The sequence below is a fragment of the Drosophila willistoni genome, assembly GCF_018902025.1.
Source record: "Drosophila willistoni isolate 14030-0811.24 chromosome XR unlocalized genomic scaffold, UCI_dwil_1.1 Seg105, whole genome shotgun sequence".
NCBI lineage: Eukaryota > Metazoa > Arthropoda > Insecta > Diptera > Drosophilidae > Drosophila > Drosophila willistoni.
Genome location: NW_025814054.1, coordinates 3,315,724 through 3,343,153, shown reverse-complemented (window position 1 = coordinate 3,343,153; position 27,430 = coordinate 3,315,724). Strand labels below are relative to the sequence as shown.

Genomic DNA, 27,430 nt, shown 5'->3' with positions numbered 1-27,430 from the left:
TCATAATAATTATTACTCTGATAAGAATTAAATTAAGTAGTTTTTTGTTAAGGTAAATACATGTAAGTTTGTTGAACTTATATAAGTCTTACCTGGCCTGGCCTGGCCTGGTCTGGTCTGGTTGATTTAATAATTAAGAAAAATCATGTGCAATTTGTTTAAACAAGAGGCGAGAGCGTGCGCCTTGGGCAAATAGAACAACTAGTTGAAAGTGGGTGGGTGGTTGGGTGGTTCGGTGGTTGGGTGGGTGACTAAATGGTTGGATGCTTAATTAGAAGCGTGGACAACAACTGAATAAACATTGCCAAGTAATCCCCTCTAGTCCCCCCCATTCCATTCCATTCACAGCTTGATCAGAACTCGTATGCTAATATGCTGACAAGTTTATACATAAAATGTTACAAATATTTAAAGTTGCTGTGCAATTCCATGATAACTTGGAATTATTGACCGGTTTATATAAATGTAATGCTTCCGATAATATAGTTAACTATTTGCCATTTTGTTTGTATGTGTGTGTGTGTTAGTGTATGTGTGTGTGTGTATTATAAAGTGAGACGATCTCCAGCGACCCTGCGGCTGTTGCCTTTGCGCTGCTCAACAGTTAACAACAAACGCTTTCAAGTTGCTGCACTGAATCTGTCTGTGACAGTGTGTGTGTGTGTGTGTGTGTGTGTGTGTGTCGATGTGTGTGTTTGTTACTACTATTACTACTACTACTTACCGCCATCACCCACTCCCACCAACTGATGTTAACTTGGCTTATCAGACCAGCCAAGCAGCCAACAAACACAAACACACAAAAAGACACAAAATAAAGCTGCCCCGTCTCAGTGCTCGGCAAAGTGTCGTCGGTGTTTAAGGTATTTCTGTGGGACGCAAGCGCAACTCGAGTTCAAAACACTTTGGACAATCGACAAGTCAATATATATACCTACTATATATACATACATACATATATAGACAGTCGTCAGTCAGACCTCGGCATTTTGCAAAATAGTTTCTGACATTTTTGTGATTTTTTGTTATTTTTTTTGTTTTTTTCTGTAATTTATTTAAATGAATTAAAGTGCATTTCCAATGCAAAGTGAATGTGCTAGCGAATGGCTAACGAATTTTATAAAAGTGTAAAGTGAAGCGAGGATAAAGTGTGTTTCAATTGACATCTCAAAAAGAATTAATTAAACCAGCAAAACACAAAACAAAAAAAAAAAAAGACAACACTAAAACAGCAAAAAATTCAATATTGTTTCTGTTTTGTAAAAATGAAGAATTTATATTTTATGCACTTTACAAAAGTATTATTAATCACATTAATATTCAGCATAATACAAACATCAATCAGGTGAGTTTTCAAATGAGAGACAGAGATGAGAAAATTATATCATACATTATTCATTCATTTACTTCCTTTGAGAGATATTTTAGAAAAATTTCCATAGTCAATAGTGCAAAGTCAGAAAATACAAATTTCAACTACATACATCTTCTTGCAATGCAAAATGTGAGTGAGAGAGTCTGATAAAAACCAATATAATTGATATGTTTTCAGCTGATAAAACAATATGTTCACTCTCCCCCCATCCACTCCCCCAATCAGCCCCCCTGACCAACCATCAAACCATTTAGCATCAAGACAAGAGAGACATTTGGTTTTTTATAAAAAAAAAGAAAAAAAAACTTTCAGACCAGTTGAGCAAATTGTCTTTATACACTTGCCCCAAAATGGTTAATTTATTGCGGCCTAATTAGCAAAATCAATCTAGCCATTAAGAAAACCTAACTACCAGGTAATTGAAGTGATCCTTCAGGTAAACAAAGTAATATCTTAAAGTTAAGGACTTTATAGTTTTCTCTGCCAAATTACTCAATAGATGCAACTGGAAAGAGTATAGAAAGTTTGTCATGTCTATTCTTAGTGTCAAATTCTACTTGGTTCTGGGAAAACCCATCAAGTATTTTTTTTTTTGGGAAAAATATAATGTGAATACCAGGTGAATTTTGTTGTTCAGATCATTTCATTGATAAGAAAGCAAAAACAACAAAATTTTACAAATTTTATTTCAACAAAATGTGTTTGTGCAACAATTTGACGCAAGAAAGGGAAGTTTTTTTTTTTGTTTAAACAAAAACAAGGCAAAGATAAGAAACAAATTCTCTTAATAACAAGAAATCTTTTGTAAACTGTAGAAAAAAAGAATTCAATTAAAAGTTACCTAAAATCCAGAATCAATAAACAAAATTTGTTTCCCATTTAATTGAGTCGGCCAGAGTTGAAAAGAAAATGCTGTGATAATGAGATAAGGGATCAGGGTTCAATACATATATACATATATATATAGTGAGTACATAATGTGTTAATTATTTTCAAAAGCAAGTAGGTAATAATAATAATAATATTTATTATTACTATTCTCATTATTCTGCTGGAGCCGAGAAGACAAATATTGTTTAAGTTGTTTTTGTTTTAACGATTTTTAACTAACTTTCAAAATGAGATTTGGCACAGCTGCGGGGCGCCTATAGATACAGAACCACAGAAAATTCATAGATGGAAACGTTTAGGAATGTGGTGCCCAGGGGGACCCAAGGGTAGGGGGATGGAACAGTAGCTTATACCCCTAGAACAATAAACTCCCACTATAACTAACTAAGCGAAACTGAAGCATTTCGAATGGGTAATGAAATAAAGGCACTTGCCAATTCCGTTAACAATGCAAAGCTATATACCATATGCATATATATATATATTTAAGTATATATATATACATGTACAGATATACATACATATATAAGTATATAATCTTTTTACGTACAAATATTGCCTATATTGGGCTTTACAGGGAGAGAGATAGAGAGAGAGAGATAGTTGAATAATTTAAAAATTGCCCAATAATAATATTTTATGATACAAGTTTGTGGCTAGGAATACCTAAATATAAATCATTTAGTTTCAAAAGAACTCCTTAGTCATGCCGAAGCTAATATACACTAACTATGTGTATAAACATAGATTAAGGGGCTAAGATTTCAACTGCTCTGACGTTTAAATGTTAGAAAATATAAAATGAAATCCAAATCTCTATGGATCATGTGAACAATTAGAATAAGGTTTCATTTGTTTCAAATGAAAACATTATATTGACAAACGAAAATATTTTGTGATTTATGAATACATTTTCGAGCGATGACTGAATTTGCAAATAATTCAAAATTTATGATCATGCAGGAACAACTAACGAGGCAGCCTATAATAAATTATATTTACCTACCTAGCAATCGATTTACGTTTATATATACCTATATATTCCTGACCAACATCAACATCAAGCAAAGTAAAGGCACGTAGTGAGCTGCTTAAAAATTAATACAAAGAAAAGTGTCAATTTGACTAAATTGAGTTTTCTTTCCATTTTCAAGTCCTAGGTATTCCATTTCCAATTAGTTAAGACAGCTCGGCCTTTAATCATTTCCCTTCTACCCTTTTACATGTTGATTGATCTCTTTAATATCCTTTTAGTGCGGCAACAAATGACACAATTGACGAGGAGGAAGAATGTCCCAGTTTATCGAATGCAGCCAGTTTGCAGCAGACGCAACTTATACAAAGATTAACCCATGTCTGTCGATATGATCGTCTAGAGCGACCCATTGGTAAGTTCAATACCCAACAGCCACATACGCAAATGAGATGCTAAGTGATTTCCCTCCCCTTCCCGGCAGAGTATAACAATGTGACATTGGAACGTTTACCGATTGTGGTTAAGACCCGCATCTATGTATATTTTTTGCAAAATCTCAACTCGGATTTGTTGCAATTCAAAATGCATGCCCTATTGCAATTAAGTTTCCAGGACAAGAGATTGGCCTATAAGGAATTCGAGCGGACTGACAATATATTGGGGCAAAAGCATTTAAGCGAACGCCTCTGGTTGCCACACATATTCTTTGCCAATGAACGTGAATCCTCGATACTTGGAACGGATGAGAAGGATGTCTTAACTTCGCTATCGCCGGAGGGCAATGTCATCATATCGACACGAATGCAGGCCTCGCTCTATTGTTGGATGAATTTCAAAAAGTTTCCATTCGATCAGCAATATTGTTCAACAGTTTTGGAGAGTTGTAAGTACATAAGTTAAGATTGGTTAATTTACATATGTATGTATATTTAAACGAACCATTTTCGTTTCGGTTTTAGGGATGTACAACACATCCGATTTGTTATTGGAATGGGAACAAGAGTCACCCATATCATTTGATCCCGAAATGCGTCTTACTGAATATAATATGGGCAAATATTGGCATAATACGACAGTTGTTCATTCGGATATGGTTAATTTGCGGCATGGAGCTTTCAGTAAGTGTTTTTATTGCAATTAAAAATTGGTTTGAAATATTCATTTAATGTTTTTTTTTTTTCTCTCTCTCCCCAGAGGGTGATTATAGTTCATTGAGTTTTACGGTCAACTTGAAGCGTGAGATTGGTTTCTATCTGTTGGACTATTATCTGCCTTCCATGATGATAGTGGCCATATCATGGGTTTCATTCTGGCTTCAGGCAGATGCCTCTCCGCCGCGCATTATGTTGGGCACTAGCACCATGTTGTCATTCATAACGCTGTCCTCGTCGCAGAGCAAAACATTGCCCAAAGTTAGCTATATTAAAGTGTCGGAAATTTGGTTTATCGGTTGCACCTTCTTCATTTTTGGCAGTCTGGTTGAATTCGCTTTTGTCAATACGATATGGCGACGCAAGGAGAATATTGAACTGAAGAAGGTCAATAGTAAATATATCATCAAGTCCACATTGACACCACGACCAGCTAGGCGACAAATTGGCGGTAGTTTGAGTAGCGATTCGCGAGCTAGGTCCTGCTCCAGTTTGGACAACATTGTGTCCAGCACGGAGAGTGTACGTAATGGCAATGGCAACGTGAATCAGGGCTTTAACAATTACCTAACCGTTCATGTGAGTAGGGACTTGAAGACGATCGTTTGGTGGAATCATTCTAATAAGATTTATTTATACGCTTTTTAGCCAAATTTACCCATCATTAAGACCGAGTGTGCCGACAATGTTTCCATTTCCAGTGAAAGGACAAACAGCAATGATCACATTGTTGATATTGACAAGGACAAGAAGGAGACACCGCCAACATTTACCACCATGACGCCACAGGAGATAGCCATGTGGATTGATAGGCGATCACGATTTGTGTTTCCAGTCATGTTTCTAATTTTCAATGCCCTCTATTGGACATTTGTTTATGTATTATAAGAAACGAAATGAAATTTATATATATATATATATATTTATATACATGCATACATATATACTATATATCATCGCAGAATTGTTGCCATAAATGTGAAATCTTGTCGTCTTTTGTGTTTGATCATGTTTTTTTTTATACAAATAATAATTTTAATTAATTGTAAGGTGCCTCATCTCATAGTTGTACAAATGTTGCTCATAAACAAATTACTTTTGACATGATAAATATTCTTATTTTTGTTTTTCTATTGGTAAATGGACAAGTTTTACAGGCAGCAAATATGAAATTTGAATTTGAATTTAAATTTAAAAACCGCCTTACATTTTGCAGTTTGGTCACACTGCCAACAAAGCTGCCAGAGTGTCAAATTGACTTACTCATTTTGAGACTTTTACTGAGCAATGTTATCGGTGTTAAAGAAAAATCGATAATTCACTTTCGCACTGTCTGTGGCAGCACTGTTTAGTGTGAGACAAGAACAATACTTCTCTCTCACACCGTCTGGCAGCACTGTTCAGTACGAGACGAACACGGAACGAAAACTTTTTTTTGGCCGCATAACAAATCAAATCAAGGTAAAATTTCGCATTATAATTGCCAAAAAAAGACACATTTGACAGCTGCTGGGACTATAAATATGCCCAATCATTTTCGCCTGGTAAAAGTGCAAAGATCTTGAACGCCGTCAGACGTTTTCCCTGTCGAATTGTGCAAAAAATTACGTAACCGACGTAACCAGCGCCTGAGAAGATGTTTATAATCACAATTTGTGTCTTTATACAAATCCTACTTAATTTTTTGTGCTGCTGCTGAATCCTGCTAATCCCCAATCATTTCACCCACCTCTCCCACAGCCTAAAAGATGCGTATTTCCTCGATCCTGAACGGAGCCCACTTTGGCAATCTTGCCAAGGTCCATGGCATTGTCACATACAAACTGTCTCCGTTCGAGCAGCGTGCCTTTGCCGGCGCCATCAGCAACGGTCTGCCCAACATGGTGCGTCGCTTCCGCTCCAATGTGTTCCGTGTGGCTCCACGTAAGTTGCAAATTATTTTGGATTATTTGAAATTTACATTATTCTAATATCTCTTTCTCTCTATCCATCTAGCCTTCATTGTGGGCTACTTGATCTACGATCTGACCGAGCGGAAACATTCTGCTTTGCTGCGCAAGAATCCCGCTGACTTTGAAAACGACGAATAAGTGCTGGCTATAGCTTACTTATTATCCTGTAGTTGGGAGTTCACGTTAGCAAATAGTTATGTTAAACTAAATTAATAAAACTCAACCCACAGTTCAAGAGCGAAACTTGTTAGAATAGTTTATACCCAGAAAGTGGTAGAGAGTGTGTGTGAAATCTATCTTGTATCTCTAGATGAGATTCAGGAGTTTAAAAGCCGTAATCCTGAATACGCCCCAGTTGAACAAATTAACTACATGAGTCCTGAACTCTACGTATTCTCGGCAACTGTTCCGTTGGAGAAACCAGGAACATTTTTTGGTACGTATAATCGTAGATTTGGTTGAAATCACCTAGTATATGTGTATTCGAATTCTTCACGAGAGTGAGAGAGAAAGCAATAAGAAATGACATTTCATGGGATTTCCATAGGGTGTATCGAAATCGGGCAATTTAACTATTGAATTGGAATCTAATTAGCCCAAGGGATACAAAGTATATCGCTATCAATGACAATTTTCTTTATCTCTGCAAGAATTTTGGGTTTACAGCTTTGTTTTGTTTTGGTTTTTGTACGCGTGATTTTTTCCGCTCGTGAGCCAATCGTGACTTGCAATTTGTCCATCGCTAATAAATAAACGCAAAGTGGCAACGCCACCATGGCCTCTGTTTCACAAGCAAACGACGTGAATGGGAATACAACAAAATCAATAGTTTTATAAAAACAAAATATATTTCGCGTACTTAAAGTTAGTTACCTATACCACCCCCATATGGACTGCTGTGGCGACGAAGTGCGGAGCGAGAGCATTTACAGCATGTTGCAGGCCATTGTTGACTCCAAAGTGATCAATGTCCAGCTGTTCACAATTGCGGTTGGAGTCTTTTTTCTCATTCTCCTGCTGAAGAACAATTTCCGCAGCTTTTCGGGAACATAAGAGAGAGCGTTAAAAGGGCAGCCAATTGGGGAGAAATGGGGTGATGAAGGAGGACAGTGAGGATAGTGAGGCGCCTTTTAGTGTTTAATTTATATAATAATGTGTACGTGTAAAACAAATGTAGTTAAGTACTATAAAAAAAAAAAAAAACACAAAAACTAATTACATATTTTAAAGCGAATTAGTATTTGCCACCCAACATGTTTTTCATATGTTTGTTTTGTTTTTGTTCTTTAAGGGCAGGTGGCGGCCAGAGGCTACTAGAGCAAGAGGTGGAGAGCAAAAGGCGACAACACGTGACGTCACGAACTGATGTTTATTTTTGATCTCAGGGTCATTTAACAAGGCAAAAGCCCCCCCCAAATCAAGGCATGGCAAACGATTCAAACGCTGCTAATTGAACAGGTTTTTTTTTTTTTTTTGGTCTGGATTTGACCAAAAAGTAAATATAATACCCGGCCCACAGAGAGAGAGAGAGAAAAAACACTCAGTTGTCTATTTCATCACGGCCCACTGAATCACCTTCATTTAAAGATTCTTATCAAAAAGATTGCAGTATGAAAAGTGTGTACCATCGAAATGGAACCACTCAACAGTAGCAATGCGAAAAACCAATGGAAAACGCATTGAATTCTCGAAAGTATTCACCCAATACATTGGAAATATTCACTAGAAATGTGATTCACTTGACCATGATTCAAGATCTTATATGACCAAAACGGAATTTACTACTTTAATGGTAGAAAACATCAACTTTTTTTTCCTAAAAAATTGTCGAAATTTGCCTCTATATACCTATAACCTCTGGCTGGCTGACATTCTCGATCATCCTTCATTCGAATCATTCACTTTCATGGATATACAATGTATTTACAACAGGTTAGTATTTAAATCTTAGCATATAATACAATCTAGATGGAGAGAGAAGCAGTATTTGAACTTTAGTCGGATCTAAAGCTTTATTTGTATTGAACTTTTGGCCCAATTTCAATCTTTATGCAATATTACTATGGACAATTGATTTCAATTGGCCAACGATTGATTGTCTGCACGCACTTCCTGGTTTCCATCATTAGAATGCATTGGAGGAGAGGCAACTTAACTTCTATGACTCAACATTGAAATAGGTTTGCAATTTATGGGATTTATGCTACGTGCTTTAATGCAGAAATTTTCAAATTCACTAGCAAAGACAAACGCAATAGAACGTAAGGAATATAAAAGGCTTCACATGTGTCTAAGTCACTGGAAAGAAACGTGACAAGTTTCAAATTCTATATGTATGTATGTATGTATGAGTCTTTTGCATGGGGCGAAATGCACTCAATTTTTCTTTACAAATACCTCAACATTTTGCATGGCGTGTTGGTAGTTTAATAACCCTTTTGATTGAGTTAATTTGGTTACAAAACATTGTCAATGAACTTTATTTCAATTCACAAGAATCACAAGAGAATTGAAATTGCTGACTAAAGTTCCGGACCCGCAGAAAACATGTAAAACATTGGCTCGATGAATGGATGTATGGCCTAGAATATGATCCAATACAGAATTACCTCACCCTGCTCTTACTCTTTACCCGTCTCTGTTCTGTCGTTCAAGCAGTTCAAAAATTATCATTCAATTCGTGGAAAATATGCGAATAAAAAGTAAAAACAAAAAAAATCGAATACTTTAATCTCTCTCTTTAAAATTTAAGTTTGGTTTGGATTACGTTTGTAGGTTTTCTAGATCTCGAATATAATCACTATCAAATGGGGGTGTCCGATTCATCTCTCCTAGGCCTCGGTCTTTAGTTCTATTTTTTTTCTCAAAGCTGTGGTAAGACAGGCAAATTTTTGCACTGGTTTCTTATGGACTTTTGCAGCTGTTCCATCTAACTTTGAATGGACATTCGTTGCATCGGATGTATCATTAGTTGATTGCTTTACATTCTGTACGGTCTGTGTTCCAATGTCCTTTTGATGATGCAAGCGATTCATTTTACACTGATGCAACTGACTGATTATGGACATTATCTCTGTGTGCTGGGCCTCATATTGGGCTATAATGGCATTGCGACGGCTTAGCTTGCTATAAAGGATATCCATTTGTTGTTGCAACTGATCGTGATCCTTGGCCTTGGAAGTAATCTCTTGCAATTCGTGGCGTAACTTCTTTAGCTCCTGTTCTAGAAGATCGGCACCAATTTTCACATCACTCACTTTCAGCTCGTATTTGGAACGCGTCAATTTGATTTGCTCCTCCAGGAAGGCAATATACATGTCACGATCTTGCAGACGTTTGGTCAGTTTCCTAACACTATCCTCGGGATGCAGGGCCTCGCCATTTTTCATACGCGTTTTCTGCTCCAGATGCAATTCATCCCGATCACAGGCAATTGAGGCCATCTCCTGACGCAGCAAAACCATTCCGTGTTCCAAACGCGATGTCTTAAGACCAGACAAAGTATTACTACACTTGGCCATTATCTAGATATGGTTACAGACTAGTTAATCATTCATTTTCTCGCTACTTCAAATGCACTTACCAAAATTTATTACTTGTGAATTTTCTTACAGTTCTGTGAATTTTTATAGGACACTTGATAATTTATTTGGCTTTAGAGCAAATGAAAGATTTTCGTGTGTGTACAATGAAACAAAATGTGACAACTGTCAAGCCTCCTTACAGAGAGAGAGAGAGGAAACATATCATAGCCATCTAAGTTTTTTAAAATTTTTTTTATTGCCTCACTTTGCTATTGGCTCTGCATATCAAAAAGAGAAAATTAGGAGACTTTTTGAATTAAAATTTTGTTTGTTGTTTGACTCAAACTAAAAGGACTTTAATCTCTGGCTGGAGAATGGAGAATTTACATATATATTAAACGGAGCTCTAGAATCTTTTGAGTCCAAAGATTCCTTTTCGAACACGAGATGATGATCTTTTCTGTCTCTCTTCTCCCTGACAAACCTTATGATTCAAATCTTTGAACTACTTTAATTTGAAACTTATGCCCTGATAATAGAGCATATTAGATGCATCTGTGCCCGAAGCTGTCCATTTGGTCAAACATTGATTCCCATACCCATTTATTTAGGAACTCTTTGCAAAAGAAGCCAACAATTTACCCCATAAACTAAATTGATTATTTAAAACAAGAAGCCAATTTCAAGATATGTATTAATGGTGTTATTTGTAATTTAAAATATTCGAAATTTTAAAATATATATCTACACTTTCTGGATAATGCTCAGGTAGGCCGAATTTGTCGGGCTGCTTAAGCATTGTCCACAAAGTGCAAAGATTCCATAGAGCAGCAATGCAAAGAGCTATTCACATTATGGATGGCATTGGAAGAGCTTTGCGACACGATGGGCGAATCGTATACATTAATGCCATGCGATTGCATCTTATCGACGGCCTGGAGTATCTCATTGTAGTAGCTATCAAGGCGAAAACTGGTATCCGGATTTTGTTCCAAATGAGCCTGAAGGAGCATTTGAAGCTTATTCAACTGGCATTCCAGCAATTGGGCATTCGACTTGATATTGGCCACTTGGCGCTCATAGCAGAGTTTGATGCGATGCAGCATTTCTTGTTGCTCCTCAATGCGCTGAGCCTGCTGAGTGATAAGAGCCATTTGTGGGCAGTCACTTATTGTCGTCGGATTGTCATCGAAATCCACTTGACTGCTCTTCGATCTCTTTGGGGTCTTACGTCTACGGGAGCTCTTGGCTCTGTGTTTCTCTTCGGCCTTTGCCTTGGCCTGCTCCCTTGCCTGTTCCTGATCCCTCAGCATGGCCGCCAGGACACTGCGCAATTGTCTCAATTCATTGTGCATTAGAAACATTGTGCCCGTCTTTTCATTAGTTACTCTAGTTTTTCTATATTTTCTTACAGTTCTTCGATTTGTTGATTTCATTTCCCATGAATTTTACATAAAATTTTGATTGATAATGCTCAACAAAAATTTAACTTGATGTGGAAGAAAACAGAAACAAAAATGCATTAGCCGATTAAATACAAACTTATCACGTGCCAAGTTTTGGGTTTTTTTTTAAATTTTTGTTTTAAGTAAATAATATTAAATTGAAAACCTTCATCCCTTCTCCCAATACATCGTTTCCCCCCCTTTGGACATTCCACTGAGGCGAACTTGAAGAAAATTACTGCAATTTGATATCAGACAAATTTGCATCACTGGAATCTTATAAAGTTGTGTGTGTGTGTGTGTAAGAGTGTGTATGGTTTTTTTTTTCGTTGCGCTGTACCGGATTTAAGCGTGCCACGCCCACTTGCTTTGCCGGTGGTCAAAGTAAAAGAGAGAAAAAAAAAACAAAAGACTTTAAAAAGAAAAACACACATACAAAAACATTTCTTCTTTTTCGCTCTCTTATTGTTGTTGTTGTTGTTTTTTGAAACATAATTTGTATTTTTTGCATGGCGATGCCGCTGTCTTGATAAGGGTTATCGATATGAAAGAAGTTTGGAGTTATTATACCCTTTAATTAACCGTATACTAACTGCAGAGAAAGAGAGAGAGATTGAGGGGGAAATAATGTAAAAATAGTAAAAATAATGGTTGAGATTGAATTCGAAATTCTATCTACTATATATTAGAAACTATGTAAATATATATTGACTCCAACAAGTTGAAGAAACTTAATCTATACCATTAATTAAAGGGTATTCTAACTGAAGAGAGAGAGAGAGAGAGGGCTTTTGTTATTTAAGTAAAGCTTGAATTTGAAAATCCTTATACTGCTTGTGTAGAGGAAACTTCATCTTATGAAAATGGGTGATTTTCGATTTATTACATACATTTTAGACTCACTGAAGGTCTCCGTAAACTAGTCCTTGACTTTATAGAGCATTACTCAACCTTAAAATAGAGACAATTAGGCATAGGATATTAAGAAAATATATATTCTATTTCATTCCCAAACTAATAGACAAATAATAGTTGAATTTATAAGGTCCTTAAATCGAGATACATTTATAAACAGGATAAATAATACATTTTTAGGTCCAGGATGGCATTTATGGTAACATTTTATGAAGTTTTTCTTGTTGTCTAGACATGCAAATAAGTAAAGAGTAAGATGTGTGTGTGTGTGTCTAATTTGTGAGGGAGGAGGAGGAGGAGGAGGAGGAGGGCACATGAAAGGGGTTCACTTTTGTCATTGTCAAGGTCTGTCATGGGTTTTTAGTTCAGTTGAATTTGATTATTTCCTTTATATTGCGTGGTGTGTTTTTGTTTCTGTTTTTGTTTTTTTTTTTCTTCTTTCGATCTCTTAATATGACAAAGTTGTTCTCACTTATGCAATTTCCATAAATTCAAGGTCAGTCATACAATAAAAGTCCAGACATCAGACTCACACACACACACATCTATATTTTTATATGTCTGGCTACTTTTTTTTTTGGCAAATAAATCAAGATGATGATGAGAGCAAAACAAAATATAACAAAAAGGGCCAAAGAAACTCTTATATTGACATTGACAGTGATGCTCTAGAGAGAAAAAATGACAAAAGTGCTTACTTTATGAGACTTTTTATACGAAACCCCAAATTTATTTAGAATTATTGAAAGAAAATTGTGAGCAAAGTTTAAGATAAATGGATAAAAACCACCAAATGAGGCATCCTGTTTCCAACCCAGGCTGTGTTTGTGTGCCGAAAAATGATATCAAATGCAAAATCAAAACAATAAACCCAAAAAAAAAATAAAATAAAAAGAAACCACCACTTGGCCAAAGCAAAACTTGACTAACATCTAACCCAAAATCAACAAGAAGCAGCAGCAGCAGCAGTAGAAGGAAAAGGTGGACGATGAGGAGGAGCTGAAGCAGACAGAGGAGAGATGAAAGGACAACGGGCAGACAAAGGGCAGACAACTAAGGCAAATTCAAGGCAAACAACAACAACAATTGTCCAGACGAAAAAAAAAAAACTTGAGACTGAAGCCGTAGACGTAATCTAGACGCTCTTTTGTTATTTAAGGGGCTAAGAAGTATAGAGAAGTATAGATGGATGGGGATAGAGGATTGGATTGAATGGAATGGAAGCTGTCAAGTGTCAAAGCCAGAAAAAATAATATAAAGTAAAAAAAAAGCCTTCTTTTTTGCCTTTCGATTCTATCAATTTCAGTTTAATTGCATTCAATTTAAAGTGCAGACAGAATTGAATCGAAAGATTTTTTTTTGTTTTGTATAATTTGTCAGCTAGACATATAGCAATTCTTGTCAATTTCAGTGCAACGCACAAAAATTTGATTAGATTTGATTGTTCAAATACAATATATGTACATATATGTATATAGACTATACTATACCTACATATATATAACTCGAATGATATGTATATATTGGCACACTGAAACTGAACACTTGCGCATAAATCTGTGTGAACGAAATCAACATAAAATCGATTTTAAAAGGTAAACATATGAAATATGCAACAGGCCAAGCGACCGACAGACAAACAGACAGAAAGACCGACCAACCGAAAACCGCTGAGTTCAGTACAGCATCAGAGAATTTGCTTTGCAAATTTTCCCGAACGTTTTTGGCGACAATTTTCATTTAACAAATTGAGTACACACATCCGTTCTCCATCTCCATCACGAACTTAAATTCAAACTTTTGTGATCAGTGCAAAAGGCACATAAATTCAATCTCGACAAAAACAAAAAAACACAAAAAAAAAAAAAACACACAACAGCCATGATAAAAAGCAATGGAATTTGCTGCCGCTTGAAGAAGAAACATAACTCAGATAGAAGGAGAAGGAGCAGGCCAAGCATAAGGCATAAGGCAGAAAACAGAAAAGAAAAGAAAATGCAAACTTTAATTTCCGACAGGGGACGATGACGCTGACGCTGAGTTATTAAAAACTGTTCACAAAAGAAATGAACAAACACACACCACACACACAAACGCACACACACACACACATTCACATACTTTCTGCACTGTGCACAGTGCACACACAAAGTTTGTTATGTTGCGCAGGCGCAGCCCTACTGCAACGCCCTCAAATGGCAGGAGGACGTGAATATTGGTGGACAGGCCACATCCCAAAATGTTATTGACCCGTTCAGCGATCCGTTAGCAGTGTGTATGCATGTGTGTGTGTGTGTGTGTGTGTGCGTTTGTGGAGCTTCTCCGCCTTATGGTTCCGTTCCCAACCCCCAATCCATCTACCTCCCTCTCTTCTGCTCTGGCCAATGCCGGGAATTCTTATTAAGATCAATCAGCTAAATGTCGGTTTTATGCTTAATGCTCATGATTCACACGCGCAAAGCACAAAAATCGAAAATGCATATGGCAAAAAAAGAAAAAAAAACCCCAAAAAAAAAACACACACAACCAAAAACAAATCCAAAAGAACAAACCAAAACAACAAAACTTAAAAATTCATAAAAACAATTGAATGCTCTTACCATTTTACATTTCGATGATATCAATTTCGTTTTCAAATCGTTTCAGAATTATGAATATTTTCTACAAATTGAACATTTTGGGTATCCCAAAAAGTATGCTATGAAAAATGTTTACATATTTAGTTCTCTAACGAACATGATAATGGACAATCTTATGAATTGTATGGACCATAAAAACTTATGAATTTGGGATAACAACAGGTCCTTGCCAAATTCCATTGAAAAGTTAACTTAAAACGAATTCTTATACTTCTCTTTTGCAATGTTTTTCATCTACTAGATAAATGTATTGAATGAAAATGTATCATATCCCCCATCAAATGAACGACACATAAAAGTTTGTATGCTTTTTTTTTGCTTTTGACCAACCTTTACAAAGTTGTCGGCGCGTTTTAATGCTGAGAACTTGAGTTTTGGTTACTTAATTAGTCATGGCAGGGGCAGAGCAGTCCCTTTGAATTGAAACTGATTCCCATATTCGGGGCAAATTGTTGTTATTGTTGTTATGTATATACTTATTATATATAGATTCTGTTGGCAATCTCATCTGTGTGTATATAGAGAGAAATGTGCATGGTGGCTTATCACAATTGACACACATTAGAGAGGAGGGCGGACACTCTGGGGTCTGGTCTGGTGTGGACTAGAGAGATTATAGAGCGCTCTGTTCATGCTCTTGCAATTCATCAGCGTGCTTCCTGCTTGCATTTGTCAAATGGAAGATGATTAAACTGTCAATGGTGTAAGAGAGGGGCAAGGGTGGGAAGGGGAAAAAGTTTGGGTGCGGGTGCGTGTACATGTACGTGAGACTTGCAACCAATTCGGAAGACACGTAACACGAAAGCATAAACAAATGCATATATACATATATATTTATTTGATCAGACAACGAGCAGTCAACGATAAGCCAAGTCCAAAGAAAAAACAAGAAGAATTCGACAAAATTTTTGTTGGAAAATTTTCGTTTTCGATGCCGTTTTTTTTTTTTTTTTTTTTATTATTGTTTAAACAACAGTTGCTACACAAATACATCTGCAATTGAGCTCAGCTGGCTTGGTTATAGTATTAAATATTTTCATAGAATTTCATTGGAGTTCATCTAGCAGGTTATCTCTGTATTGGCAATGCAATAATAATTCCATTTGTTTAATTCTCGCCCCTTCGCCTCCCCCCCAATCTATATTAAACTATATACATATATATAGATTTATGTAAATATATAGAATTAATTATTCAAAGAGTTCAATGCACATTTCGAGGTGAATTTGTTAACAATTTGAAACTTGTTTTTTGCGTGTCTAACATCATGTCACGTAATTAATTTGGCTAGTTGAAACGATATTGAGCAAACGAGTAACGAAAATTAATGATATACATATATCGAATTCGCCAAATACATATAGAAATTGCATTCAATTTGCTTTCGATTTTGACTGACTGACTGCCGAATGCATCGAACGCAGAGTGCTGGACGGCCTTGTGCTCAATGTAAGTAATTGATATTTGTATGTATGTATGTACATACGGGTGGATGGTCTGAATCTTATTTAATAAATGCATCGACATATTGGCAGGGGGAACTACACAGAAACTAAGTCGTCCACCAAATGCCAATGGAGGGAATTCAATATTGCCAAAGTGAATGCCCGCCATAAGAGGTTTAAATCATCACCACAAAAAGGACATTCAGTCAAAGGCTTATCCTTTAACCGATTCCAAACAATTAAGTCACTTTTCATTAATTAAAATGTTAGACCATGCTTCATGGAAAATGGTTATAGGGAATTTTCTCAAATTTTTTTATTAGCCATGGGGATATTTTATTAACAAGCTCGTGTGAAGTGCAACAGCTGTCAAAGATAGATAACAATAAAAATGTCAATCAAATTAACATAGTATCTTTACGCACACACCCACACACAAACACACACACACATGCACACTAAATATTGAGCACATTAACAGAGCCCTAACAGCGTACAACTGTTAAGCTTTTCAGTGAGCGCAAAAGCCAAGCAAATGTCACACTGGGGCCAAAGCTGATTAAAGTTATTGATAAACGAGTTGTAAAAACTAACTTTAGCTGCGCTGAAGTTAATAAGTGCCATTTTAAACACGTTATTTTTTTTTTAAATTTTCAAAGTTTCCTTTAATATTTTCCAAATATTTTTCAATAAAGTTGGCTTTTCATTCGCTGATTTCTATGGCAGATAAATTGTCAAACTTGATTTCACATAAAAGTTCCAAAAAACCATGTTTCATTTCAGTAGCTTTCTAATTTAGAGAGTGAAACATAGACAGACAGACTTGGCTAAATGAACACGGCTACTTCCACTGATCAAGAATATATATACTTAGTTTATGGTTGACTAATTTTATAATACCCTTTATAAGGGTATACAAAACATATTTTATACCCTCTCAACATATCAATAAAAGAATAACATACACACTCTATTAAACATGCTTAAACTGCTTAAAGAATATATTTCAAAAACGAATAAAACTATTGAACAGATTCTTCTTGTGTGAGTTTAAATTGATAAAAAAATTTTAAAATTTTCTTGGCAAATTAAAATTAAACCTAAAAATGCATATTCTCTTTCGCAATATTGTCACATATATTGACTTTGTTGTGGTGTAGACATTTCTAGTGTGGTCTTTACCACTGTGCAAGCCTCATGCTAGTGGAGAGGCTCCCCAACGTCGCTGTTGGCGTCGACGTTAACTGCGGCCGAAGCTCAGCGTCTCTGGTCATGTTAAAAGACAAAAGTTTCGGCTGTTTTCAGTCCGTTTTTCGTATTCGTATTCGATGTGTGACCGCGTACGGACGACTGTGACTACGACTACGACAACAACGACGACTACGACGACGCCGACACCGACGACGACGACGCCGACATAGCTGACGACGACTGCGGCGACTACGGAACGCTACGCTACATAGTGTGGTTTTAAGCGCATGTGTGTGTGTGTGTGTGTGTGTGAGCGAATGGTGTTTGAGGTGTGGGGGGGGGAATATTGAGGCGACTACTACTACAACTACACACTTTATACGACGTCGACGGTCAGATAGGCGGTGGCAAGCGGCGGATAATATGTGTGTTTTTATTTATATGTGACGCGGCTACGTCTGCTGGGGCTGCTGCTGCTGCTGCCTGTGCTGCTGCTGCTGGTAGTGCTCAGTGCTCGGTGCCTGTGCCCGTTGCTCCCAGTGCGTTCATATGTACAAAAGTATCTGTATCTTAATATTTTTCATTTCGTTTTTGTTTGTGCGTTACTGCCGATATTTATGTTGTTGTTGTTGTTGTCGTTGTTGACGTCGTCGTCGCCTTTTTGTTTTCTATCTATGTATGTGGGTCGTGCATATTTAATTTATGCAAATAAAACAATGAATTAAAACAGATAAAATTTAACAGAAACTAAGCGAGAGACCCCCGACCAACCACCAACCCCCCACCCAATCCAAAGCAAAAAAAAACCCAATTGTTTGGCTAAGCAGAGTGTGAGGTTTTTTTTCTTGTCGTTTCTTTTCTTTTATTTAATAACAAACACCGACGCACTGGCGATAACAGCGCCACCCCCTCAACTGTGAGACTCCAAGCAAAATAGAGAGGGATAGAGAGCAAAAGAGAGCGAAAGCGTGAGCGCCCCACAAAAGAGAGGAAAAATTCACTCTCGCTGCTGGCGGCGTTCTAACATTGCGTGCATGTTGCCGCTAACGTCGACGCTGACTGAGACGGCAGCAGAGCGACTGAGCAGCGACGCAGCACTGTTATCTGCCCCGATGCCGATCGTGTGTATCTTGAAGATACACCAATACACTCTGTCAGCGTGTATCCGTCTCTGTGTGTGTGTGTGCAGTGTGTGCGGTGTTTGTGCGAATGTGTGTGTGGATGTCTGTGTATCTTCTTGTCTGTTTTGTCGTATAAATTGAGCCGCACTTTGCTTATTCTCGAGTTTTTGCCGCTCAGACGTCGTCGTTGTAAGTGCCACACGCCGGCGAACGCGTTTTGCGGTTTTTTTTACAAAAAAAAAGGAAAAAAACATAAAACACACACATACAGCCAAAAAACAAAAAAAAAAAAACTAACAAATTATAATTATTTTATTTTTAACTGAACTACAAAAATACCAAAAACGAAAAAAACAAAAATTAAATTCAATTTTAGTTGTTCTCGTCGACTCGGACTTCTGGTATTAATTTTTTATTTTCGACTTTTTTTTTTTTGGTTGTTTTATTTTTTTGCGCCTGCTGAAACAAGTGTAAAACTAAATTTTCATGTGTGCTGCTGGAAAACTCATTTAAACGACGAGAGGAGACAGTGCAAAAGAGAGAGAGAAAGAGAGGAAGAAAAATTAATAATTAAATTTGTTTTCTGTGCGTATTTTTTTTTTAATGTTGTTCTTTTTTTTGTCTGTTTGATCCAACAGCAGCATTTAAATTTGTCTAGTATTTGTGCAATTATTAAAAAAAAAAAAAAAAATCAAAATACAAAAAAAGAAATTACCAAAATATCAAGAGCAAGTAAAAATAACAAAATTGTGTGAAAAAACAACAACAAAAACAAAAGTTTTATACAATACAAATCGTTAGAGAGAACAAGAGCGTCTACAGATCGGCCAACAAAAGAGAGAGAGAGAGAGAGAGGGGAAGACAGAGAGAGAGTGCGAGCGAGGAAGCGAGAGAGCAGCAACAAATTACACGCGTAAATTGCGTAGCGAAATTTTGAATGAATCAAATAATAAATAACTAACTAAATAAGTTGGCAACTGGAAATTATAGAAACGATAAACGTAAGTATTAAATGAAATTACATCTACACACATACATTGGCATTACATATGTATGTACATATGTATGTATGTATTATATATATCAGTCAAATGGCAAGAGAAATTAATGTTAATTCCAACAAAAACAAAAATGTAAAACTTGGTCGCGTGATAAACAATTTAACAAATATCTGTTGATGGAAAATTTACCAAAATCAAGCAAAACTTATATTCTTGAGTCCGCCTCTAAATAAAAAAATTATATATATATATATAACGACATATTAGTGAGTAGATTATCGATCACAAATGTCAAAATTACTTCACACAAAAAGATATTGAGATCACAAATTCTAAAACTAAACTGATTTTTTACAATTTTATACATTTATAGAAAGAAAAAAAAAACAACAGAGAAAGACTTAAGTAATTAATTGTATTCACAATTTTTGGCAAATACTTAATTTCCACTTCAATTTTAAACTTTTAGTTTTGATTACAAACTGATAACTAAGTAAACTTTTTGGACTATAAGAATGCATAATTTATGTATCAGATATGTAAGATAATAATCGTCTTCAAAATTTGGGGGGAGGGAATACTTTACCTAGTTATCACAGAATTCATTCAACATTAAAGTCTTCTTTTCATAACCTGCTTTTCATGTGCTCAACCCAAAAAAAAAACCGAAATTTCCCTTTTTAATGATGCCAAAAGAAATGGAAACAAAATTCTGAAAGAAGCTGAGAAAACACACAGAATGAGAGAGACAAAGAGATATAGAGAGACAGATGGACAGAAAAAGTATTTCGAAATCCCCCCGCGATGAAGTAGAAGAAGAAGTTGTCTAAGCATTTATCTTGTGTGAGTTCTTCTTCGGTGGATATTTTCGGTGGGGGCTTTTCAGAGGCGCCAGAGAAAGTGAAACATGTAATTTTTGTGGATTGCTAGCAGGCAGGCGGCAGGCAGCAGCAGCAGCAGCAGCAGCAGAAGTAACGAACGGCCTACAAAAATTACACATTGTATTGAGTGAAATCGTAATGAGTTGAAAAATTTCTTAAAACTGAACTCAAAAAGGGTCTTAAGAAGAGGGGCATACGCACACAATCAGAAAACGCACACACACACACAATAATGATAAGAGAATTAACACAAAATTTATAGAATTCTAGCCGAACTTGCTATACCCTAGAAAAGTATCTGTTAGAACGTTTTTTTTATCTACGTCAATCATATATCAATAGGTTATAAAAGAGATGATTTTCGAACTTTGCTTGTGATCATAAGCTATATGTATGTCCAGGGTATATGTAAAGGGTATATATGAAATGCAGAAAAGAACTTGAATTACTTGCCTTTTTTTTCTGTGTACGTTTTTATTTTTGTTTTCTTGTTCTTTTTTTCTTCTTGTGTTGCTTGTTTTGTAATTGCATGTAAAAACCAAAATAAATACGCACAGATAAAGATGCAGATACAGATACATACCATGCAGATACATACATATAAAAAAGTATATAAACGTATATATATGTATTTATAGAGGGACGGGGAAAAAAGAGAGGAAGACTGTATGTAGGTCTCGACAGGCATAAAGAGTTGTCTTCTTTTTTTTTTTTTCTTTTTGCATTGGGACAAGACAAAAGCGAAATGAACCTCTGCGAAATGGTCGACCAAAAGCCAAAAATGCATAAATAAATGCTAAAGTGCGGCATTTAAAACAACAATCAATAAACATTGTTTAATTAATGTAAATGTTTATATTGTCAAGAGACGCCGCACCCTCCCCCGCCATTCTCTCTCTCTTACCGTTTCTTTGCTGCTTCATCCTTTACAGAGAATTTCACTTTTTGGCCCAAAAGAAAATATATAGTCAATATTAAAGGAGTGTAAAGTGAAGAACGAAAGGTGAAACAACAACAACAACAGAAATGTTTGTTCTGTTAAAAGAGAGTTTTAAATTTCAATTAAATATGACCTACATTGAGGACATTATCATGCTTATGGATTTTTATTACGCATTTATCTTGTTAATTTTGCTTAACGTACAAACACAATCACCTACACACACTCAGACATAGGGAAACCTAAAGTACATACATACATAAACAGAATGTGCTAAATTTAATAAAAACTTAAAAAAAAAAACTAAAGTTAAAATGTTGATACATATATTAAGATTTGTTTAAAGCCAAGTGGAGAAAAAATATTCCAAATCAATAAAATAGATTTGAGTATAAGTGATTTATTTACTTTCTTCTAAACAAAAGGAATCAAAAAATTTCAAAAATGACGCTCTTAATTGGAAAATTTCAGGTTTGAAACCAAAAAGTGAGAAATGAATTTGAAAATATTAATAACTAATTAGATAAATCTAATCTAAATGCTGAAATTAATGAGATGAGTTTTTCCAATCATAGAAATTTTCAATTCATTGATTCTTTTGAATATAAAATGTAAGTTAAATTTTGATTATTTGAATTTTTAATCGATTGGTTCAGTTTGTATCGATTCCCACTATATTAATATTTTTTTTTTACCTGTTTTTATGATACCAATGACCAAGCATTTCGTTTTCATGCCAACTGGAATATATTTGTATATGTATGTATGTATATATAATATTTTCTTAACAAAAAAAAAGCGCCATGCCTTCTAAGCCAAGTTAACAACAACAACAACAACAACAACAAATTCACCTGTAATAACGTCGCAGAAATGAAGAGCAACAGAAAGAGTCGCTTCGCAGAAAGGCAGAGGCAAAAACAAAAAAAAAAAAAAAAACAAGAATTTTAGTAGACAACAAACAGACAGACAGACAGTAAAAAAGAGTGAGGTGTGATGAGGTGTGAGGTGAGAGGTGAGGTGAGATGAAAAGACTGAAGAGAGGTTGAGAGTAGAGAGAAGAACCCGAAATTAAAAAACCAGATTTACTACTAATTTAAATTCTTGGCATACAAAAATTCTAAAAAACAAAAACCAAAAAACCAAAAAAAAAAAAGGAAAACAACCACAGCAACAAAAATAAAACAACAAATATTAAATTGAGTATCGAAACGAAACGAAATGGTTTTATTGGCAAAATATTGGCAGAGATCGACAGAGATCCAAGCAGAGGCAGAGTCTAAAAACTGTGGCCATCTCCGTCTCTCCCATGCAATTGTGGCCAAGTCTCAGATCTTTGGTGAATTTCCGTTTTGTTTTCGGTGGCAACGGGCGCTTCCTTTTTGGTGGATACCCTTTCATACGCACAGGGCAACTAAAATTCATTGGACCAGCTGTAATCAAAATAAAGTTATTCACTATCCATATACCTTATATTCTATTTCTACTATTAACGATCCTTAATCCATTGTATGTTAAGAAATAATTACATGAAAATCTTTCGAAACAAAAATGAAATTTCAAGCTCGTATACAAAAAAATGATTAGCTTGACAATTGATTGAGAAGATAGTGAAAACCACATATATATATATATATATATACATATAGGATTTGTAGTAAGTTTTTTGTTTTATTTATTTATTTATATTCAAGTTGAGCGGTAATTAAAATTACAGTTAACACTAAAACTGGCTATAGCTACTAGGCCTTTAGCTATAGTTCGTACTTTTTTTTTTTAATATTTCCATATTTGGTTAATTTGTTTTGCTAAAGGATATTTACATATTTGTTTTTATATGTATAAGTATAAATTTAACTTTGACTGAACCATTTAAACTTGTAAAACTCTTTGGGAAAACTTTAATAAACATCTAAGAAAAACTCGCCAAAATAAAGTAATATCCAAAACGGAAATCAATTCACATATTTTTTATATGAAAGAGATGTCTTCCATTATGTGTTATAATTTCTTAATTAATCATTAAGAATCATTAATTTTAGAACTGAAAGTCAATAGATGTTAAATAGCGTATAGAATTTTCGACTTGATAAGAGGAATTGGTTATGGCTTTTTCTTTAAAATGTCTTTTGTTTTGTCTTGCTTGTTTCTTTGTCTGATAAATTGACATTTGGTTTGACTGAAAGACGCAAAAACATTTGAAGCAGGCACAGGCACAGTAAATACAAAACCATACAATACAATAAGTCCAAATCTAAAAACAAAAACAAAAACAAAACAAATCATCAATAAAATGAAAATCTAGCACGTGTAAACCTGATAATGTGTTTTCCATTGGATCTGTTGCTCCTGCTGCTGCTGCTGCTCGACGATCATATGTTAATTTCAGAAATTGAAACAACAACAAAAAGAGACAATAATCGAAAATATGGGCATTAATTATGCATTTATTTAAAGCGTATCATGCTTCGGGCTATGACCAAATTTCAACGATTTAGATACTCGCATACAGATATGTATGTATGTATATGTATATAGCTCGTTTGAAAACCTCGATTTACTTTTTGAAAACTGAAAGTTGGCCTAAAAACACAGTTAGGATTTGAATTTTGTTGGCTAGTGGCCATGCATATTGACTCTGTGTGAGTATTTTATTGGGGTTGGGCCTTTGATCGTGCTGTGTGGCTTTTAGTTATGGTCAAAATAAGAAACTCCCCCTCTCCCCGCCAAAAAAAAAAAAAAGTATATATACCTCTATATATACATATATTATATTCATATAAATGTTGTATGGCAATTCTTCTTTCCCATAGCCAATCATTTTCAATGCTAATCATGTCTAAATATTCTTAAATTGCCTGCAGACACGCCTATCCACTTGAAACAACAACACACACACACACACACACACATAGATAGAGAGAGAGAGAGAGAGAGAGAAAGGGAATATTCCATGGGATCTCTATACACACACACCAACACACTGAAAACTTGAAGATTTCCTACCGCTTAAGAACCAGAAGTCGCACTTGACTTGTTTACTTAAAGTGCGAGTGAGTGAATGACTGAATGACTGAGAGTGAGGTAGTCATGACTGAGAAAGGAGGGGGAAGATAGGAATAGCGGGAGCAGGGAGCAGGGAGCAGGGAAGGAGGAGGGAGTGGAGAGGTTGAAAAACGAATTGAAATCATCCATACAATTACGGCATTATAACTACGCAGCATCCGGCAACAGCAGCAGCAGCAACAACAACAACAACAACAACAACAACAACGAGATGCGTGCAAAATCGAAAACAGACCACACTATACATATGTATATATAGATACATATAAATGTATACATATATATAGTATGCCACATAGATACAGATACACATCTTTAGCATTGGCTTCCCTTTAGTCTCACACCAGACCAGACCAGACCAGACCAAGCAACCAACCAAGAAACCGTCCGACAGACCGACAGACAGACAGACAGACAGACCAACTGATTCCCACTCATCTGGAAGCTGTTGTAGCTTGTTTTGCTTTTGCTGCTGCTGCCTGCCTGCTTTGCTCTGCTCGCCACGCCGACGTCGTTTTCTTTAAGCAAGTGATTTCAATTTAATTGACAGTCCTTGAACTTGACTTAAACGCAACCACAAACAACAACAACTACAACAACAACAACACCACCAATACCAAGCAATAGCAACAGCATCAACAACAACAGCAACAGCCAGTTTAACGTTTCACTCTCTTCTAAAATAGAGCACTAAACCGATATCAATTCATTACCATATGAGTCACTCTCTTTCTCTCTCTCTATATCTATGCATTATATAATCTTAATCAGCCTGAATAGAATACTACTTTGTAGATCAAGAAAATCAGAAAGACTAAGCCTCTTAAGAGAAAAGCTACTATAATTAAAAAGAATATATGTATGTATATATAAACTGTTAAAGTTCAAAGTGTTAAAGTTAAAGTATAAACTTAACTATTAAAGTAAACTGTTAAATCCTTAAATCTGTTAATACAAATCTTTCTAAATGCTCGTATTATAAGATTTTCCATATGTCTTTTACTTCAAAAGATACCAATATTTCATTAGATTAGGAAACATTGAATTCTAAAAAGTAATAAAAGATAGACGATGCGTTTCATGCATGTTGCATACCTTTGGGCGTTAAGGGGGGAGCCTGCTTTAGGAGGCTCAAAAAATCGAATTTTTTTTATTGCTTAAATCTGTTCCTAATATATCTAAGAATATGTCTGTCAATTTTGGAAAGACAATTCGAATTATTTTCGAAGATACAGCACTAAAAGCAGTCGGGCGCCGAGCAGGTATACGGGTAAACTTTAGTAAACTTTAAAGCGCGTTCTCTCGAGTTTTCATTTTTGGGATTTTCCAAAATTGGCGGGCAAAATTGCAAAAAAAGTATTCAATCAATCGTAAAAAAACAAAACTTATTAGATTCAGTATCTTATTACCTCCTCTGTGAACCTAAAAAGTTCTTGAAAAAAAATTCTAAACTATTTTTTTTAGTAAATTGAAGTTAGGTTTTTTGGTGAAAAATTCAACTTTTTTTTTCAAATCTAAAAAAAACTTTGATTTTGGCGTTTTTTTCGGGTTTTTACAGGTTCACATAGAAGAAGGACTAATGAAAATTAATTATTCATTTGATTTTTTTGTTTCCGACAAAAATTTCGACCTACATTTTGCCCGCCAATTGGACACTTTAAATGCGCGGTGGTGCACAAAAGTAGATGAAAGTGGGCTAATAAAATGATGTAATAATTTCATTACATTTGCTTCTTTTTTTCTATCCTAAAAAAAACACGAAAAACTGCCTTTTTTAAGCCTCCTAAAGCAGGCTCCCCCCTTAATTTGCAATATGTAATATTCATTATTACGAAAAAAGTAAATTTTTGGTATGTCCTTATTATACATTTAACAGCTTCAAATAGTCCAAAAGTTACACATGATTGTGTGAAGCTTAAGGAATCAGCATAATTAGTTTATACAATTATTATTTGAAACTGATTAAGTGATTAAAAATGAGAGTACAAGAGAGAGACTTTTGTTCCATATTCAAATTAGCTTAAAATAACTAAAGTTCTCTTGAATTTTCAAATATGACAATTGCGAAGAGTCAAAACCACAATATAGAAATCTATAGGGGAATATATATTCGCACACACACACAGACAGACTAAAACATTTTATTGGTATTTTTCTTGTCAAATTTTGTTTTTTTTTTTTTGTTCTTTTGGCAAATAAATCTTACGAGAGGAAACAAGAAATAGAAAAAGAGAAAAGTCAAGATATACATAGAGATATATAGAAATGTATATACAGATATGTATTTATATAGAAAAATATAATATCGTCATATCATCGGGCCATACTATATAATTTATTTTGAAAGCGTGCGTACGCCACGCACATTTGGTAGACAAATAGCCCACCCGGCCATGTATGTATGTGTGTGTGTGTGTGTGTGTGATATCCATGTATTTCACAGTGCCCTGATGATCTTTCATTCAGCACAAGACTCTCAATGAAATATATCATCATCTACTAGTAGGTATGTGTGTGTATGCGTGTGTGTGTGTGTGTGTATTAATTATACAGTACATAACAGACACAGAATGTGTCGGCCATAAGATCTCTCGCCCCGTTTGCCGGCAATCATAAAACTTCAATTTCGAATCGAACCAAAACTCAATTATGACTTGGCAGCATTCGTTCGGTTGGCATACACACACGTGTCTATAACTTTTTATTGTTCGTTATTTTTTTTTTTGTTGTGTTGTTTTCTTTAGTTTTGGTTTTCTATTTCATACGCCCTGTGGGCAAAATATAGAAATATATGTATGTATGTATATAGCCACAGGTGACAAACCCATGAGAAAAAAAAAAGGCAACATAACTTGATATTCAATAGATAAGCTGCTCTAGAGCCATTTATAATAAAAGTAAATGAAATTTAAAAGTA

General features: G+C 35.3%; 6 protein-coding genes across 6 annotated transcripts in view; 4 read left to right on the top strand and 2 right to left on the bottom strand.

The window, feature by feature from the left end:
• The first annotated feature begins 1,240 nt into the window (after nucleotides 1-1,240).
• LOC6646013 (pH-sensitive chloride channel 2) lies at nucleotides 1,241-5,504 on the top strand. Its single transcript, XM_002068922.4, has 6 exons — nucleotides 1,241-1,345; nucleotides 3,521-3,654; nucleotides 3,724-4,125; nucleotides 4,202-4,360; nucleotides 4,437-4,972; nucleotides 5,042-5,504. Exons 1-6 carry the CDS (start codon nucleotides 1,266-1,268, stop codon nucleotides 5,279-5,281), a joined length of 1,551 nt encoding a protein of 516 aa, XP_002068958.2. The 5' UTR covers nucleotides 1,241-1,265; the 3' UTR covers nucleotides 5,282-5,504.
• Nucleotides 5,505-5,772: 268 nt separating this feature from the next.
• On the top strand, nucleotides 5,773-6,588 carry LOC6646012 (cytochrome b-c1 complex subunit 8). Its single transcript, XM_015177624.3, has 3 exons — nucleotides 5,773-5,854; nucleotides 6,134-6,316; nucleotides 6,389-6,588. The coding sequence occupies exons 2-3, from the start codon at nucleotides 6,142-6,144 to the stop codon at nucleotides 6,481-6,483; spliced, it is 270 nt and encodes an 89-aa protein (XP_015033110.1). The 5' UTR covers nucleotides 5,773-5,854; nucleotides 6,134-6,141; the 3' UTR covers nucleotides 6,484-6,588.
• Nucleotides 6,589-6,997: 409 nt separating this feature from the next.
• LOC111519082 lies at nucleotides 6,998-7,597 on the top strand. The gene has a single exon (XM_023177995.2). The coding sequence runs from the start codon at nucleotides 7,234-7,236 to the stop codon at nucleotides 7,396-7,398; it is 165 nt and encodes a 54-aa protein (XP_023033763.1). The 5' UTR covers nucleotides 6,998-7,233; the 3' UTR covers nucleotides 7,399-7,597.
• A 1,461-nt stretch (nucleotides 7,598-9,058) lies between these two features.
• Nucleotides 9,059-10,060, bottom strand: LOC6646011. The gene is made up of 2 exons (XM_002068920.3): nucleotides 9,929-10,060; nucleotides 9,059-9,869 (listed from the first exon to the last, which is right to left on the bottom strand). Exon 2 carries the CDS (start codon nucleotides 9,864-9,866, stop codon nucleotides 9,177-9,179), a length of 690 nt encoding a protein of 229 aa, XP_002068956.1. The 5' UTR covers nucleotides 9,867-9,869; nucleotides 9,929-10,060; the 3' UTR covers nucleotides 9,059-9,176.
• A 489-nt stretch (nucleotides 10,061-10,549) lies between these two features.
• On the bottom strand, nucleotides 10,550-11,351 carry LOC6646010. Its single transcript, XM_002068919.4, has one exon. The coding sequence runs from the start codon at nucleotides 11,303-11,305 to the stop codon at nucleotides 10,661-10,663; it is 645 nt and encodes a 214-aa protein (XP_002068955.3). The 5' UTR covers nucleotides 11,306-11,351; the 3' UTR covers nucleotides 10,550-10,660.
• An 8,015-nt stretch (nucleotides 11,352-19,366) lies between these two features.
• The window catches only part of LOC6646008 (solute carrier organic anion transporter family member 74D), a 31,559-nt gene continuing 23,495 nt past the window's right edge, over nucleotides 19,367-27,430 (top strand). The window contains exon 1 of the mRNA XM_023177993.2: nucleotides 19,367-19,626. The gene's annotated coding sequence lies outside the window, so the exon portion shown is untranslated. The remainder of the gene's footprint in view (nucleotides 19,627-27,430) is intronic.